Here is a 19,757-nt window from a genome sequence, read left to right as displayed (position 1 = left end):
TAAACCGCTGTAAACTGTCAAATCTCAGTATCTCTGTGAAGGAACGTTTGAAATGTATATAATTATTAGATGTAACTATTTGCTACCTACCTACTCTATGCATATAAACACCTAGTATTATTAAGTATGGTTCAAGTTTCTATCTATATAAGAAATACACTTTTATCGATGTAGATATATTCTGGATCCCTTTTTAGTTTTTTAAAGAAAAATAAATCATTGATATGTGATGAAAAAAAAGGTATATAAACTGAATTAAAATATACGTATACATATACATATACTATATAGAGTATGAAGTTGTAAGTTGATTAGCGGTATACTGTGGTTACTTTGCGCCAAAAACCGTGACAGCCAACCCGCCATTTTATGTTTATGCAAAAAAACATCAAATCTGTGCCTGTTTTGCTGGGACCAGATTACACAAATTACCATATTTCTTACGTCATCATTGAGAGCTAGTCATACATATACACACCACGTACTCTGGTCCCAGCAGATCAGGCACAATTTGCTATTTTATTTTTACTGATTATGTATATAGTATACGTATGACTAGCTCTCAATGATGACGTAAGAAATATGGTCAATATTGGTCCCAGCAAAACAGGCACAGATTTGATGTTTTTTTGCATAAACATCAAATGGCGGATTGGCTGTCACGGCTAAAGAGACTGGGCGAAATTATTACTTGCGCGCTCTGCTTGCGCAAGTAATAAAGAGCCAATAAATAGGAGGTAAACGACACATTATGATTTTTATCATTTTCCCTTTATTGTCAATGCGTCTACAAAAAAAACTTTGAACTAAAGACAAACATTAAACCTGTGTATAGGAGGGGCTATAGCGCCCCTCTGTGTATAGGAGGGGCTATAGCTAATTGTATAGCGCCCCTCAAAAATCACACCCATGTGAAGTGGGGGGCGCTCTTATCATCATACATCATCACTTCCGGCCAATCACAATTGGCGTCCTCACTTTTCTTTCCTCACATTTTATCCTCAATACGTACATTGCTCAGCCAATCAAATCATCAATATGGGGTGCTCAGTCAATCAAATCATCGCTATGGGGTACACACACAAAGCTGGGCATAGGAGGGGCTAGTGCCCCTCAAAAATAACTACTACGTTGGATCCATTGCAATCCCTTTTTCTTTTTTCCGTGAAAAGTAACAGTTTTGGGCAAACATCTTCACTCTGTGCATCATGCTGGAAGAGATCTTTCCTGATCTGGATCACACCGAATTCTTCAGAAAATATTTTTTACCTCTGGGCCCTATTTTGCGTGTCTTAAGTGCCAGGTCTTATGACTTAACGTAAGACCTGAAGGCGTGGCCAATGCTCTTTGGCTATTTTGAGTGGACAAATTGCATTGGTCATGCCTCCATGTCTTAAGTTAAATCATAAGACCTGGTACTTAAGACACAATAAGGCCCATATATACCTGTATATCTGCTATAGGATCAAATACAGCCACCCAGGAGCTGTGACTAAGGAACAAACATACTGTAAAATGCAAAATAATGATTAATATCCATTTCACTAATGAAAATGCATGTCGTGGGAGGACAAGTTCTAGCACATGGAATAATTGTCTAGCTACCATTATCGAATAAAACACCCATGGTATTATAAGCCTGCATGGAGCCTGAAGAGGAACTCAGCATGCCTGTCTCACACAACTATGGGGCGCAGCTTGAAAGTCACCATGCTTGCTGCGTGGGAGGCAGGCACATGTTTTCCACAGCACCATGGTGCGTGCTGGGCTCTCTCATCATTGCGCCGCTGGTTCAAAACACGGTGAGCTACTGTTGCAGTCACATCTGGGCTACCAGAGAGAGAGAGGGGATGGGGGGAGGAACGCTTCCAGGGCACAGATTCAGAGGAGGGTGGGGCCCCGTGAAGTGTGGCACGTTCAGCATTGTAGGATCTGTTAATTGCCAGGCGACATCTTGGCTGTGGTGGGAGAGGCATAGGCCTCTTGGGACAGCAGCAGTGCAAACAGTGGGGTGTTTTGGAGCAGTTCAATCAAAGTACAAAGTGGTGTCAGTTTCACCCTCGACAAAAAAAGAGATGAATTCTTATACATTTATCAAATGTCAAATGTCAAATGGCAGTGGAGCCCCCCTTTGTCTTGAAACCAACAAACTGAGCAACTGAGTCTATGTTTTTTCTTTGTTGCGTTTGTTATGTTTGGCCTGCAACTCGTATAGGGATGCTGATCGTTAATTTGTATTGATGTTTATACCCTTATCAATACTGCCAATCCAGGGCCTTGCACTATTGATACTTTTCAAATATTTGGTGGACAGACGAGACGAATAGTATTCTTAATATAACTATATTGATTATTATTTCTTAACCTCTTGAACCCTATTAACCCCAGGATTTTGTCGTTTAGCCTTAATGTCTGACTACACGGTACCTCATGCTGTTTACATTTCTGACTAATAAAGTACTCAATCAATCAATCAATCAATCAATTATCTGGCTAACATTTGGTGAAAATAGCAGATCTACAAGCTCACAATGCGCTGCAATGTGACGCGTTGTGAGCTTGTAAATCAGTTATTTTCAGGAAAAGGTTAAATACCTTTCCCTGAAAATAACTGACTTGTTAACCTGACTCCGCCAGCTGGTGGCAGCAGTGAGTTCCTCCTCCTGCAGGTAGGCAGGTTAATTTATTGTAGAATATGTATGTATATATGTATATATGTAGTAATTGGGAATCCGGTCAACTATAAGAAGTGGTTCATTTTGATGAAATCATTATAAACTCATCACTAAACAATGTGCTAAATATTTCAATAAGTAGGCTACATTATTCTCACCATTGATGATACCTACTGTATCCAAAAACATTATGCATACACTTGTTGGGGAGTGGGGACACTCCCCATGTCTTTCTTTTTGAGCGGTGCCTAGCCGCTCCAATACGCAGCTATGTGTGTGTACGTGTCCCTGTGTATGTCCATTTCAGCACAGATAGCTGCAGTAGCACTCTGTGACCTGAGGTGGCACTGTTGGGCAGCTAGCGCTGTGTGACCTGGGGTTTGCACTAGAGTTCAGTACAGTACCATAGTTGTACCGCTCAGTTCACACAGGTGTGATTTTATTTATTTTTGAGGGGCGCTAGCTTTGTGTGTCTGTCCGTATGAGCACGAATGTGTTTGTAGCACGGATATGTGATGATTTGATTGGCTGAGCACGGAATGTGATGTATGATGATGTATGATGATAAGAGCGCCGCTCACTTCAAGTGTGTTTTTTTAAGACTCAAACGAGAGGTCGCAGTTTTGATATGATGTCATTGGTAGGCAACACTGAATCAGATCTACAAACTAAAAATCACACCCTTGTGAAGTGAGGGGCGCTAATATATTAAAGTCTAACTCAAGTTGATTAGGTGATGTAATGGTGATGAAAAACAAACGGTGCCGACACAAACATTAAACGCCGTTAACAATAAAAAGACAAATGACACATGACGTAAACTTTCCCTTTATTGTCAATGCGTTTACTAAACAAACTTTGAACTAAAGACAAACATTAAACCTGTGTATAGGAGGGGCTAGCACCCCTCAAACATATAGCACTGACATTCAGCCAGATAATAAAGCCAGACCCTACAATATGGGTCTCATTGAGACTTCTTTAAACACAGAAAATCTAAGTCCAATTTGTGATCATATAGGGGTGAGATTTTACACTGTCAATAAAAGATGGACAATAGACATTTAACATCAAATAAACAAACAAACACAACATCTAAAAAGATAAACAAGACCGTATGCTTTAGACGAGCGACACAGCAGGGGCACGTAAAAATCCAAAAGATAGGAATAGGATGACCTCTATCTAAGTCCAATTTGTGTGTAGATGAAGCAACAATTTAAGATCAGTTTAAAATGTTAGTAGGGAATATGATCTGTTGCGCATTCCACTGAACAATGGCTGAGTAATAAAAAGCAATGTATACCCTTAAGTGTCTTAAAATCTGCCGAATGGATTCCATTGTGAACCCATAGGCAAGCTTCCTCTATTGCTGCTCTCTCCCATACCAAAGGGGGGACTCCATTGCTCGTAAATGACAGGCCACCACCTGTTCTCATTCCATCTCCTCCGTCCTCACTGTGCCTCCTGGACTAGTGGTGAAGGGCAGACACCCAGGTACTCCTTGAGGTATGAAGGGACGGCTCCCGTTCAAAACACTCCCCATCCATTTCCTTATGGCAGCCACCTGTTCTTCCCCCGGCGCGAGGGATGGACAGATTGCGGAGGGGGTGACAACGCATTGTCACTAGTGTCACGGGAGGCAGAGGGGGAGAGGAGGGGTGGTGGTCTCCATCCAGATGTCGCTACTTTTAATGACATGATTATAGACATCTTATGGCTCTCACTGGCCTTCAATGTGTTTGGGAAAGAATACAACATATACTGTACAATGCATACTACATGCATACACACGCATGCAAAAACATTATGCATAAACTTGTCGCGGACACACGCCCCATTATATGACTTTGAGAGCTTTAATGCAATCTATAGTTATATAGAATTATAAACAGTTAAACTTTATACATTAGGTAGTTAATTTACATTTCTGTTGCTGTCTAAACATGACAAACAAGAACAGGCAGTGTAAATCACTTCATACACTTGCATAACAGGAAGGATAAATAGGCATACCAGCATGCGCACTTAAGCCTCTCCAGCTGATCCAAAATGCCGCAGCTCGCTTGGTCTTCAACCAGCCAAAATTCTCACATGTCTCCCCCCTGCTCTGCTCCCTCCACTGGCTCCCGGTCGCTGCCCGCACAGAATACAAAACTCTGATGCTGGCATTCAAAGCAACCAAAGGTATGGCTCCCCCATATCTTGCAAGTATGATTGAACCCTACAAACCCTCCCGCTCACTCAGATCAGCCAACGCAGGGAAGCTGGAAGTACCCTCACTAAAAACGCCGGGACAACGCTCCACACGTAGCAAACTCTTCTCCCTTCTGGCTCCAAAACTGTGGAATGCACTTCCCATTGCAGTCAGAACTGCAGCATCACTCCCAATCTTCCGCCGTAGTCTGAAAACCCACCTTTTCAGACTCCATCATGGCCCATAGCACTTACCCCACCCCCTTAGATAGCATTTCTGTAGATTTAGATAGCATTTGATACAGACTTATAGCATGTTATGTAGACAGCACTATAATTGCATTGTATGTAGTCATAGCACGTCATAGTACATATGTATAGCATAGTAGTATATATGTATAGTTTATATGTATAGTTTCATTATATAGATATTCCACTGTTACTTTCTTAGCTTACGCAAGTTTCATGATAAATGCTTTTTATGTGATGTATTCCCATGCTTGTTTTGTTCTTGCTTAATGTAAATCGCTCTGGATTAAGAGCGTCTGCTAAATGCCTAAATTGTAAATTGTAAATTGGCATAACAAGAACAATGTTGGATTTGACAGAACAGATAATTGACCAAATACAATAAAACTGCTAAGTTTGTTCTTTGAACAGACTGTGGAGCCGATGCCATCTGGCACGGTCATTTCTAGCTTGTTAACAATGCCCATTGGTCTGAAAGACTGGTTCTTTCCAGGAAAGGCATGTGTACATGGCCAGTAATACCATGCTAACAATTATGACCACTTTGTACCTGTAATTGCACCACGTCCCTGCATGGTGTGGTAGAGAGATGGTAGAAACCAGTGGTCGACAATGTGCTCAACCCTGGAGTCTAGATAGATAGATACTCCTGGCCAAATATCACTCCACTACAAGTGAAAGTTGCTCTGTCAATTTTGTAAATAAATCTTTGTAATATCAATGTATAGTATAGTATAGTATAGTATAGTATAGTATAGTATAGTATAGTATAGTATAGATAGATAGATAGATACTCCTGGCCAAATATCACTCCACTACAAGTGAAAGTTGCTCTGTCAATTTTGTAAATAAATCTTTGTAATATCAATGCTTATGCATGCACAAAAGATAACAATAGGCCTAAAAGTGAAAATAGCCGATCTATACAAGCTTGAGCTTGTAGATTGTCATCACTATATTTGAAATAGGGCTTAAGTGGTTAATTAATAATGTACCTTTTCCATTCCTAGAAAGATAATGGCTGGTACTGTAGCAGTGCATCAATTATGTGATTTTTTTTAATTGCGAATGCAATAAGCACTAACTATGAGACCCTGCAGATCATGTCTGTGTGTGTGTCTGTCTGTCCCGCTGTGACACCACCCGCCCGCCACCAGAGGGCGCAGCTGTATCACACACACACACACACACACACACACACACACACACACACACACACACACACAAACAACCACACACACGCACACACACAGTAGAAAACTTAAAAAAATTACTAACTAAAAAGAAACAAAAGTACGTAATTTATTCTAATTGTTGTTTGCAATTTACGAGCTGCGTTCGCTTCCCGCGTTTGCGCGTCTTACTTGTGATAGATAGACACAAACACACACTTTTATTTTAGAATTATCACATTCACAATCGGAATGGTGTTGGACGAGCCTGAGCTTCAGTGGGGATTTGGTAATCATGAAAGCAGTTTCTTCTCTAACAGGGCTATAATTGAGGTACAAAGACATCTAATGCATGATAGATGGGGAAGGATGGGGTCTCAGTGGTGTGAGGCACTGCTGGCATGAGATCACAAGCATTGATAGAGCCGAACCTTTCGCTCTGGACTGAAAGACATCTGTTGCCAGCAGGTAACCTCAGCTTTGTCATTACCCACAAGACCCACCGACGCTTTCCTGCTATGACAATTTAAAACGATATATATGTTTGTCGGCTAATTCAAGCTGTCTTCATCATCCTTGTTTGCTGACAAATGGGTACGCCATGCAGTGCGCCAGATGGCACGACTCGATCATCAATCTGCAGAAGCAGACATGTGATGGATGGCTATTCCAGAGTAAACAGATTTTTGACGAAGAACCACATGAATCCAATGCATTTCTAATACTTTTTTGAAATACTAAATGATTCAACACATGCATCCGTGGAATCATAACCTTCTCATCTTTCATTTAAGCCCGGCTACAGGCTTTGTCTACAATGTAGTGGCCTGTGGATGTCGTTAAAGCAGTGGCTCTCACCGTGGGGTCTGAGGACCTCTATCCAGGGGTTCTTGAGGGGGTTCCAAGGCAAAATTAGGAATAGTTTAATTTGAATAGTATTTAATCGACTATTCGTTAGCCCAATGAGACAATGTAAAATAATGATTATTGAGATCATAGGTTTCACTCTAAACTCTCACCAACTACAGTATAGATGGACAGTTGCAGAATTCTGTATTAAATCTCTCATGGAAGGGTCCCTTGCACAACTGCGTTTCAAATGGGGGTAATACGTATCAATTTAGGGGTCCTTGGCAGGAACATATTTGAGAACCACTGCTTCAAAGTGATCAATAATATATAACTTCACTTTGTGTGTAGCCTATTCGGGGATGATTGGGAACTAATAACTATGCAAGTTGGGAATGCATGCTACACCTAGTTATTCAATATCTGTTGTACCTGTTGTCAGAGTTTGCTGTACCCATTGTGAGAGTAACCTGTATGGCACCTGTTTACCATACTAATAACGTTAGATATTACAGTAGACAGGATTTGTGGCCGAATTAAGCTGCGCACTATAAAAGCACCATTTATTTTATATTTTATGTACTGCCAAAATGTCTGGGGACTTATAAATTCTATTTAGGGGCTAGAACAGCGGTGTGAACAGCTGCTAACAAACTTTCACCTATATTGCTTTGAAAACTAATCCTGATACCGTCCCACTCCCAAAATAAAGGACCACCTGCAGTCACCATCATTGGTTCTGCAATGCAGTATATTTTACATTTTCAAAGTGTGTCCACCCAGTAAAAGTCCCTACATTGAATTTAGATGTCCACAGCTGTTTATAGGTGGAGATCTCCGATTGTCTGGCTACGCAAGACTAACAATTGTATATATATATATGGTCCTTTAACCACTTAATCCTTCCTTATATACTTGTATTAATTAACTGGGGGGCCAGGGCTCTATACTTGATACCCTCCTTTTTTCCCTCTACATCAAATTAATTTAAATAGCCAAACATATCTTACAATGTGTTGTGTCCCGACACATTGTGAGCTTGCATATCTGCTATATTTGCTGAATATTCTCTAGAATAGCGGAGCGGCACTAGGGTTTATGTTGTTAATATATATACCTAAGCATGCCATAAATAAAAGTGACAGCAGATAATTATTTCCAGGCCTCAAGGTAATAAGGAATGATAAAACCTCATACCGGTAAGCCTACTGAGAAACCCAGAGTATAACTGGTATGCTATATTATATTAGAGACAGTTTCAGCTATTTTTATAATAAACAAAACTGTCACATGCAATATGTACTGGGACTTGATTTAGAACTAAAACAAATTGTGTGAACGCAGGAGATATTGAATCACTGCAGGTATGAGAATGTGGAATGCTGGACATATTCTTCCCTATAGGCCCCATGGTCACTCCTGAATGTAAAAATGCCCCCCTCCCACTTGTAGTGTTTTCTGAAACAGCAACATTTGACTTGTTCTCAGGTGACAGTTCCCCTTCCAAGGAAACTGCACTCAAAGGACAAAGATAAAACTCTGGTAACATTTGAGTGTGAGCATTCTGAGCTGCTAAGTGAACAGAAGAATAATACAGTAAGAGCGACTGAGATGTTGGGTCCTATCATGACTAGTTTCACTTGCTGAGAAAAATAAAACTTTTACCCACACAATTTTGACAATAAACATTTTGGAAAGTCGAAAGATGATTTAAAAAACAAAAAAGGAGCAAAAACAGACCAAAAAAAAGTATAAGGCAGAGATGAGCCTTTTCATGATGGAGGCATCTCCATATGACATGCGACCACCAGTGTGTGCTATGAATAAATCATCCCGTGCCGGGCGGAGAGTAAACAGTTGTATATCTTCACCTCAGATGCCTGGAGAGGCCTGTCAGACACAGCGGTTAACAAGGTCTACCTCCTCATCATCATGCAGACTGTGTTCGAGCAGATCCAAGTCCAAACTCGACACCATTACCCCACTCCCTCTTCTACAACACAAGAACTCACTCAGTGATGAAATCAACTGAGCAAACTTAACAAAGGATAATGAAGCCATTTATTTTTTTAAACCTTACTCTTTCAACATTGATTACATAGCGAACATTATGAAATTATAAAATTCTGGAGACAGTTGAAAGAAAACTTTCAGAATATAGTTTTTATTTATAATTTATCGGCAGATACAAAATCTTCTTGAACTGTATCCAAAATGTGCAATAAATCACCGTTGATTCTTTCCAAAAAGAAAAAAAAAAAGAAAAGACATAATCTACTTGGTAAATTGACAACAAATGTAAACTGGAGTGTTATTCTACTGAGGATTTACTAATAGCTACTAATGATCTTTGTTACGGACTAGTGTTTACAAGTTCAAAGTCTACACGTTGCTCTCCCAAGAAAACCAAAATCATTGTGTAGTGTATACATCTACATGTAAATGGTGACATTCTATTTCCCCATTGTTAAATACAAGAAAGGCAATCATATCCATAAGCAGCAAAAATGTGTATAACACATTCAAATGAAATAAACATTTTCAAACATTGTACCAAGATGTTTATGTGAAAAGGGTAAACAAATAAATGTGTGTTGGGTTGGGAGGGGTATCTACCAAAACAAAATATTGTAAACAGTTACCTTCATTTGTAGAGATGCACAAAAATGTTGGAGCTTGTTAGGTGCTAAAGAATTGTTATGAAATTCAAAATGCCTCAGCAGTTTAAAAAAGCATCAACGTCCAGATTCACACACTGAAGGCAATAACCATAATGAACTGAATTAATCCCAGACTACGAAAATATTTAGAAAAATCACAGCAGAGACACCATCGTCTTGTATTTATCAAATTGGTTCCCGCTTGTCAACAAAATGCAAATAAAACTGGAAATATAATTCAAATTACACTGTATTAAAAAAGACTAACATTTCATTTTCACATTTGAACTCACTTAAACAAAACAAATGAAAAAGGTTCAATTTTAACTCCACATTCTTGCCCGTGATCCCATTCCTTTGACAGCCCAGGACATGACATTCTCATGCATTATGATGATGCTGGTGCCTTACCCTTTGTATTCCACAGACAATGATAACACAACCATGTCAATTCAATCTAGACACTCAGTTATGACTGTTTTAACCTTAGGTGCGTGCCAGTGTTGCGTGCTAAAATAGCCAATTGTCTATTTTCAGTGCATGACACCGGCATATAACAAAGATAAATCAGGCTTTACATGAACAAATCTTGGCAACAAGTGTGAATTGACATTGTTGTGACATAAAACACCCCCATCTGAGGGATGACTCTTAAGGAGTGAGGATCCAAGTGTGTCCATGGTGAAAATTCAAGTGCAAAAAAACAAAATAGTGTCTACCGGTATGTCATGATTACACATGCATTCTGTGATGTCTGTGGAACAGATAAAATGGATACCCCTCAAATAAGCGTACATTCCTATTAGCTTTAGTACAGCTCAGAAACCCCCAAATGGCAAATGTCACAAAACAACCAATAACATCCTAACGGAAACACAATGTACACAGAATATCCAGCTTGTGATCATAAGTGGAAAAAAACATCCCGCTACACAGCCAAACACACAACCTAGATCCTTCATTCCTATACATTTCAAAGCAGTAAAATGGTCTTTAAACATGCAACACCATTCAATGTTCCTATCTATTCTCTGCTGTGCTAGATTCATGGTAACTTCCTCAGACACCAACAGATCTAATAACTATACACTCTATGCACTACCAACCTACCAAAGTTGTCTGAAAGACATTTTTCAAAATACTTTTAAGGACACCAATGTCAAAAGAAAATCCTCAGACATAATGTGAAAACACAATTCCCTGGCAAAGTATCCATATAAAAGCACTTAAGTAGCATAATGTGTGCTCTTCCCTTTATTCCGGCACCAACCACCCAGTAGAGACACAATCTGTGTGGTAGTACAGCTCTGTAGGGACTGGGGAACTTGAAAAGGCAATGGTCATACGCTTCTCAGTGTCCTTGGAACTTATGTGACAGTAGAGAGTAATGACATGACATCATGCGTCTATGTTGGAATTTTTGTCATGTGCCAACCCCGCAATAGCCCACACCCACAAACTCCAAAATATGTCAATGAGGCTTAATCCTGGCTTTCCCCAAAATCCCTCAACCTCAGCTCACACCATGTTTGGTATTTCTTTGACCTGGCTCCATTACTGACATGAAGCAGCAGGGTGACTAAGACAAGAGTTGCCCCTGCATATAGAAATGGGCCTCGTCGATGCCCATGTAACTTGTAGCCTGATGGTAATTTACTTCACTTATAAACTAAGAAATGTAATGTTACTGTGAATGGAAAAAATAAAGACATTTTTTTCATAAGCTACTCTTTAACATATTTAGCTTTTAGTGTTTCTTAAACCCTCATGTCATGAGATCATTTCGACTAGAGTAGGTCTACAGTGCACTTACTTGACAGTCTTTAAGTCTTAACTACATGCAGATACAAGCAATACAGATTATGAGAAGTTGGTACTCCTGAGCCATTGTGCAGCTTTTATAACATTCCTTATGCAGAAACATTTAGCTTTTGTTATCTTAAGGTTATGTATTCATATTTGAATTTATACAGGACTATAAATCAACTATTACTTTGAAGAGTACATGAGAAACCAGCATCAGTTTATAGCAAGTACCTTTATGCTCGATCATTATAAAATGGCTACATGCCGCCATACAACTCGTTTCCCTAGCGCCTTTGACAAAGTTGTTAAAGCCCCCAGCAGACTAGCTCCTTTAGACCATCCTAAAACAATCCAACCATCAAACAGTTACTTATTGTGGGACAATTATTTGGTGGTGACCAAAAGTTGGAAACATTGAGTCATTTGCTATGACAGAAAGGACAGCTGATTCTAAGTGCTGCTGCATGGATTCAGAGACTGCGACATTTTGTGCCATAATTGTGTGCGGCTGGCGTTACAGTACATTTATCAGGGAGAGTGACTAGGGATCTGGCCAGGCAATAATGACAAGCTGCTGTGCTGGCACAGGTGTAAAGGTGGAAGAGGAGAGACTAGCTATTTCTGACATCGACATTTATACTCTTATGTTGCATCAGAAATATACCATGACCCAAAAGACATGGCTAAGATAGATATAAGAGGCCTCAGGTCATGTGTAAAGTACAGCTGATGAGTTACAATTTATGCTGATTATCTTTGGTTAAGGGAGTACTGCATTAATGCTATTAATGCCGTTTGTTGGCTCATGACAGACCCAGCTTTCTATTTCAACCAGTTGTGTAACGTATGCCACCGACTGCAATGCGTTCAATTTGATAAGGCTTGTAAAGATTCTGTCATTCCATTGCACAACCTAAATTAATGAATGACAAAAGATGGTCCAAAACGCTGTCTGCGGGGCACTCAAGATAAGTCACATCTCAGTAATCAGCCCATTTTTATCTACAGGTGTAAAGTCTACGTTTTATCATACTGAAACAATCATTCTTTTCAAAATATTCATGCCACCGGTAGAAATTCTGCCATCTTTTGACTATTGATCTAAGCTAAGGTGTAGTGTGGAAACTACAGGTGTACAGTCAATGCAGATGGTGAAACTGTGAAATCTGCTCTAGTTGCCTCACTTACTATAAATCCCCATGTTTTAAGTAATCCATCTATGATCACTTTTGATGTATACCGCTCCTACATTAGTTTTTGTATAGTAGGCCCAAGTCTCTGGACGTAGCGCCACCCTGATTCTGACCAATACCAAATAAAAAACCCTGAACAGTGGAATGGAGGACTGGATACAGACAGTCACCTGGACACAATCGTCTCAAAACTATGGTTGTCTGTAAACCTTGTTTCAAATCTCTTAACTGAACCCAAAAGTGCAAATTGCTACCAATGTCCTGTCTCTGCTGTCCTCAGTAGTGCTTCTCCTGCAGGTAATCTTTCATCTTGTTGGGTAAAGGCAGTTTCTGAATCAGGTCTATCCTTGTGTACTGTCTGATCACAAAGCGACATAGGTACTGCAGAGAGCGCACTTGCATAAAACGAGATACAGGGTTGGTCAGTCTTACAGGGTATGTGGCCGACCCCGGTAAGCGCGACCTGGAATAGCAAAAAGCTCCGGTCTCTGAGTCTTTAATGGAGTAATCAATCAGGTCCACGATGGACGTGTGGCCCTCCACATCCGGCTGCTCGTAGAAGCTGAAGCGGCCGTTGGAGTGTTCAATGCGGGTGTGGAGCGTTTTCGCCTGGGACCGGAAGCTCAGGCTGAGGAGGTACCTGTCATCAGAGCTGTCCCTGACCAGGAACGAGCCATCAGTCAGGTTTACCAGCTTCTCCTCTGCCTCCCAGCGGGTGATGGGTCCCCAATACCATCCCTGCCTCGCCAGCTTCTTCAGCTCCTCTGTCAAACTGGTAACAATCATGGGCCCGCTGGTCTGGACCGAGTCATACACCCGACTGACCCCGGGGGCAGAGTTGGGGTCAAAGTTCAGGTGGTGTCTTACCCGCTCAGCAACCTGACTGTCCGCGGAGCTGAACCCTGAAAATGTCCTGGGGATATCCCTGGTGCTGGCCATGAGAGGCAGGAGAGGTGAAAGGGGAGGTGGAGCCTCCATTCTGGAACTTTGCAGCATCATGCCGGCAGAGGCAATGAGAAGACCGTTGACAGTGGGCTCCATGAAGAGGTCCGGAGGTATGCCAACGACCAGGTCTTGTTCCTCCTGGCCTTGGTCTGTGTGGAGGGACCCACTGTCTCCCTCTGTCACCACCTCCATGGGAGAGGAGCTGTCTAGGCAGAAGGAGTGGGATCCCTCAGGGTACATTCCCTCATCTAAAGGCATAGTGTACTGGATGTAGTCCTGAGGTGTCAACCCCAGCACCACAGGCACGTCATGTTCGTCAATATTTAGGTGCAGCTCACCGTTTTGAGGCTGCTGCAGGTTCTTTAGTGAATCCGCCTGGTCCTGGAACAGCCCTTCCATCTGGAAATCATGGAATTCTTTCCGGACACCATTGAGGTTAGGACTTGGGCTCGGGGAGTGAACCATGGCTTTCACCTTAACCTCCATCTTGATGCATGCCTCGTCAGAGTTGACCGACCTGAGGGGCCACGGCGAGGGGCTGTAATGGTGGCTTCGCAGTGATGCTGATCTAAGGGGCCTCTGGGCTTTCACGTCATTGAAACTGACGGGTACAGAAGATGACGAGAAGGTGTCGTCGTCGTCTGCAGATCCCATGGCCGACGAGCCGCCCTTCACCTTAGCCTTCTGCTTGGCAGACAGCCTCCTCTTTAGTGAGCCCATAAGGCTCTCACTCTTTGAGCGGCCTTTGTTCTGGCCCCCCTTCTCCTCCTCGCTGGCAAGGTCACAGCCTGCGAGGTCTTTGGTGTAGCAGCCTCCAAAGAGTGACTCTTCCTTGGAAAAGTCAGCAGTCATAGAGGGCTGCTGGAGCATAACAAAGTCACCCTCCTCTTTGCCCTTTATGTTTAGGGACTTGCGGATGGTTTTAAGGCTTATCTTCTTCATTCTTGCAGTCCCTCCGAGGTGGAGACATGGGACGGTGTGTCTCGCCTGGTATCCTGATGAAGGTGCTATCCACAATGTCCTCCCATCAGGCCACGTAAAACTAGTCATACATTTATTGGAGTCGACATGTTCTGTAAGAGAAAAGAAAACATATATTTTTTTAATGATTCTTCTCACAAAACTAAAGATAGACAAAGGGTATGTCCATTTTGTGTGTGCACACTGCACAAACATCACATATCTGTATTCGCTGAAATAATTTATCAACAAATAAAACCAAAGGGAGTGAAATGGTGATTGGCATATGATGTGATTAACCAAGTCGATTAATATGTGCTTGAAATGGTGACTCAGTTGTATGGGCTAGGCTGCACTTCTAGCACCTTTCATTTATTTAAACTAACAGTCCCTGGTAATAACAGGGGGCTATTATAATATAGCAGTCTAATAGTATCACTTCAAAAACCTATGTTTGTCATAACAGCAAGTCAATAACCAGGTAATAACCAGGTTTGTCCTGGCCTGGTACGGTCAGACACACACACACACACACACGGGAAACTAGCTTAGCTAAGTGAGTTAATTAGTTAGCGTTTTTGGATAGAAAGCATCAAATGGTAAGACTTCCACCATTAAAAGAATATACAACGATCCCAGGGATCCAATCAGATTATCCACCACAGCACCACTGCTAACTAATGCTAATATGAATTACCGTTATAGCGATGCCTATGAGGATAAAAGATAACAATGACGTACTCCCCATATATTCATCTGAAAATGGCTTATTTCATTTTTATTAACGTCGTTTTTGTCGCGCAACTAAGTGAATTAGCCACAGTAGGCTAATTTGCAAGCATATGTAGTTATAGTTAACCAAGTTACATTCATCAAGCCTTTTTAAAGAACATGTAAATGCTGCGTGTTTCTTACCCTGTCAGTGTAATCATTTCTGCATGTATCATTGGGTGGGATGGACCAAAACGTTCCAAAAAGGTTTTAGATTTGTACACAAGAATAATAACAATAATAAACGTCAAAGAAACGGTCTGTTCCTAGTGGGCTAACGTTAGCTTGCTGCCTAGTAGCAGTAGCCAAGCCAGCTAGCCTCAACTAAGCTACCTAGCTTAGATTTATACAGCACATTTCTTTCCTTTAGTCGGGTGCTGCTTCCAGACACAAATGTAATCCATTTGTATGGCTGTCAATATTCGTAATACGTTATGTACAAAATGCAAATGTCATTTAGTCCGGTGAAAAGACACGGCGGGGCAATACGGTTCACTAAAGGATAGCTAGGACTTTTTAGCCCTTCGGCCTCCTCCTTTCTTCCTTTGTTGCCTGTTGAATTGTGGGAGACGGTGTTGCCAGATTGTGCCACAGAAACACGCAATACGAATAGTATTGCAGTATTGCTTGTCCAAAAAAAAGAAGCATAATGCATCCGGCACTACTACTACACATCAGCTAGTTATATATATAAAAAAATATATTAATAAAGTGGAATGTTTTTGAAATATTTTAACAACACAAATCTTGTGTTAGGGTTCTTGGCATAAAATATTTTCAGATTGGGGTTTGCGGACAAATACTGTACATGTCCTTGACTACATTAAATTGTTGATGAAAATGTTTGCATTGAGTTTAATTTATCAACATTAGGAATCAAGCCCACATAAGCAAAGTAAACATTGAAAACAATCCGCCAAAGAACGCAGTTCACAACTATTATAATTATTTATAAGGCAAGCCTTTACCGAAAAACAAGCCCAAAGTCGCTTATAATAAGCAGACACGGCAACACTGGTGGGAGAGAGCTGCGTCACTGTTCACTTCAGGCTGCTGATCCGGTCTGGGTCTAAACTAAAGCGAATATGCAAACAGCACATGCATGTATGTGTGCGTGAGAAATTACCGGATACAGTAGCCTGCGAGACCGGATCAGAGCACCGAGCTGTAATATACTGTAGAACCCACGGGAGTGTGTGGAAAAGCCTGGTGACGCGAAACAAACACACTGTCATTTGAAATAATTGAAGCTATTAAAAACGCATTCATTATTTGATAAACACACTATAGTATCACAGCAGTGGATAGTAGATACACTTCAAAGTCTATGAAATGTTATGCAACACAATTATTAATTTAATATGTTGTTGTCATTGTCAATGCTTGTTGACTTATAATTTGGTAGTGGTAGGGAGAAAAAAAAGCACACAGCCATGATTCAAGAACCAAAATTTCTCAGTGTGAGAAAAAAAAAATCTAATAAATTACATCTATTTAGAGGGCATTTTGACATAAATGAAATCATAGATATGTGTGCTGCCACTATAGGATGTTATCAATATTAATAGTCAGTGTTGTGTCACAAATGGAATTTCATGGTGATGGTGAATGAGGGGAAATGGCCAAACTTGGATTGTAGGCTATATGCTACAAAAACTCCATTAAATTCACTCACATTGACAGCAGAGTCTAGGGCCAGCTTGCAGTATAGGCTATGATCTCAGCAGTCAAGCTCACTTTCATATCATTTCATATTTGTGCTCGGTGATTGAAGACTCTTTTCCTCAAGGTGCTGATAATTCTGCAGTCTCCTTTTAGAAATGTATGCAAGTCATTTGAACGTTTTCAAAGGAAGAGCACAGTGCAAGCCCATCACAGTATGTATTCTATTTCTGTGTTTAGCTTATTGGATGGAAATGCACAGATATGGGGCATGGCCGGGGCCTAACAGTTGAGACTGACTAAAATATAAAATATTGTGTGAATAGGTTATTTAGAAGAGGAATATGGCCTATCGTTACTCAGGCGGAAACCTCATATGTCCAAAACTATTATTTTTGATAGATGCAAATTACATCACAACTTCCCCACTCTCCGCCCCCTCCCCTTTCCACTGCACACACACACACACACATGCACGCACGCACGCACGCACGCACACGCACACACACACACACACACACACACACACACACACACACACACACACACACACACACACACACACACACACACACACACACACACACACACACACAAGGCGCAGCAGTACGGTACAGTACAGTACAGTACAGTACAGTACAGTACAGTACAGTACAGTACAGTACAGTACAGTACAGTACAGTACAGTACAGTACAGTACAGTACAGTACAGTACAGTATGGGAAGGCACAGCACAGTACAGTGCTGTACAGTTCGCTATGAAATCACATCAAAATCACACAAAATTATAGCAATAAAGAAAAAGGTCATACCGAACGCAGTTTCTACAAGCTCCATGACCTTAACCAGAAATATGTATTTTGTTATGTGACTGTATTATAATACACCTCATTGGCATTTACTCAGTGGCAAGATGGTTCCAAGTAGAGGTTAATCTCATATTTCTTTCTCGTGACAGGTTTGCTTCACAATTAATGTGAAAGGGTTTTTCTAATTTGTATTCATGAAACATAGTTGGCTCAGAAAGTATTTTCAAGTAATGATAGCAGCTAAAACTTGAACTCTGAAATGATACATTGGTTGCCTAATTAGTGTCATTGTTTTAGAGTGGATTGTGTTTACTGCTGCCAGGCTAATTTGGTCTATACACAGAACATTACATTGTTTTTTCCACACTGTCACACAAGTGTATGGCATTTCTTCCCCAACCTGCTTAGGGCGGCTGCGTGCAGACAGGCTTTATAACACTCTAATTACCAGACCCTATTAGGGTTGATCAGGCTGCCTTCACTTGATATGCGGCACAGGAGGGGATAGATGGGGAGAAAGGAGGGGGGCAGGTCTTATAGCACCATGACCATTTGCAAGCAATCATGCAATGTTTCTGCGCACTAAATTAATCCGCACAAACAAACTTTAGCCTCGTTGATATTTTGTTGCCAGACAGTCAGAGTAAGGCTTCGTACACACCTACACAACAAATGTTCGGTCCGTGTGCGGTCTGTTTGATTGCTGTTCCAATTCATTTTCAATGGAAGTCACATGGTTTGACCAAACATTTTTGTTTGATGAGGGGGGAGCAATCAGCAATCAAACACAAATGTTTGATCAAACCATGTGACTCCCATTGGAAAAGCATTGTGGTGGCCCAAAAAACGACCAAACATTGCTTAATTGGTGTTTGGTATGTGTGAATGAGGCCTAAGTAAACATTCGGCTGTGGTCCTTGTCTGTTTTGTCAGAGTTTTTTTTTTTTGTGTGGGGAGAGGATCAAACGTCCACTAATTGTTTTGAGTTTACATTGTGTAATAAGATTATGTATCATTTAAACAATTGTTGTATGGCTGCATATGAAGGATTTATGTGTTTGAGTTGTCTGAATATTTCCATCAGTTAAAAACACTTTCACTCTGGTGTTCCAGTTTTTGTTTTGGGTTTTATTCTCCAAAAGATGTCAAGATTTAGCAGTACACCCCCCCACAATGTAAAAGTATAAATAAATCCTGCATAAACCTTTATTTAAAAAGTTGGAACATTCCACACACACAGAAAGCCACATGCTTTAATAATTGTGTAGAAACTTCCATGGGCTTTTTAGTTTCACCTCAATTTCAAATGAAAGCCCTATTGGCCATAAATTATTAACGCAATACGTCTGCAGGCACCATGGCTCAGCTTGACTCAGTCCTTTGACTTGTCTTCCCTTCCGCGGGTGGCGGGGGGGGGGGGGGGGGGGGGGGGCTACACCGGGGGCTCCCCCCGGTGTAGCCCTGCATATCCTCAACAATTGCAGTGGAGCGAAAGACGGGTACAGCAGGCATGTGAAACAATGACAGGACCGGAGGGAACACTTGGGTTTTTGTTTCAGGAATGAACTGTGGAATAACATGACAAGGACTTGCCTCGAAATGAACATTTATGGAATGCATAATGCTCACCTCTTCCTCAGGTTTTGCATGGTCTCATGGTTTCAGCAGATAGCACCAGTTATTATCTCTGCTTCTGCTTATTCTCCTTTTCTCTTTATTTTCTTCTTTTTTATTTTCTGTCCGTCCGTCCGAGTACGGAACTAGCGTTTGTTGACCACCAAGTGTCAGTGTTGCACAGCTTAACACACAC

General features: G+C 41.1%; 1 protein-coding gene across 1 annotated transcript; it reads right to left on the bottom strand.

Moving 5' to 3' along the window:
* Positions 1-9,185: 9,185 nt before the first annotated feature.
* On the bottom strand, positions 9,186-16,013 carry socs6a (suppressor of cytokine signaling 6a). The gene is made up of 2 exons (XM_083778467.1): positions 15,621-16,013; positions 9,186-14,818 (listed from the first exon to the last, which is right to left on the bottom strand). Exon 2 carries the CDS (start codon positions 14,793-14,795, stop codon positions 13,077-13,079), a length of 1,719 nt encoding a protein of 572 aa, XP_083634593.1. The 5' UTR covers positions 14,796-14,818; positions 15,621-16,013; the 3' UTR covers positions 9,186-13,076.
* Positions 16,014-19,757: the final 3,744 nt, after the last annotated feature.

This window comes from Protomyctophum parallelum, assembly GCF_964188405.1.
Source record: "Protomyctophum parallelum genome assembly, chromosome: 12".
NCBI lineage: Eukaryota > Metazoa > Chordata > Actinopteri > Myctophiformes > Myctophidae > Protomyctophum > Protomyctophum parallelum.
Note: the sequence above shows the minus strand (reverse complement) of the source record. Positions and strands in the feature narration are given on the sequence as shown.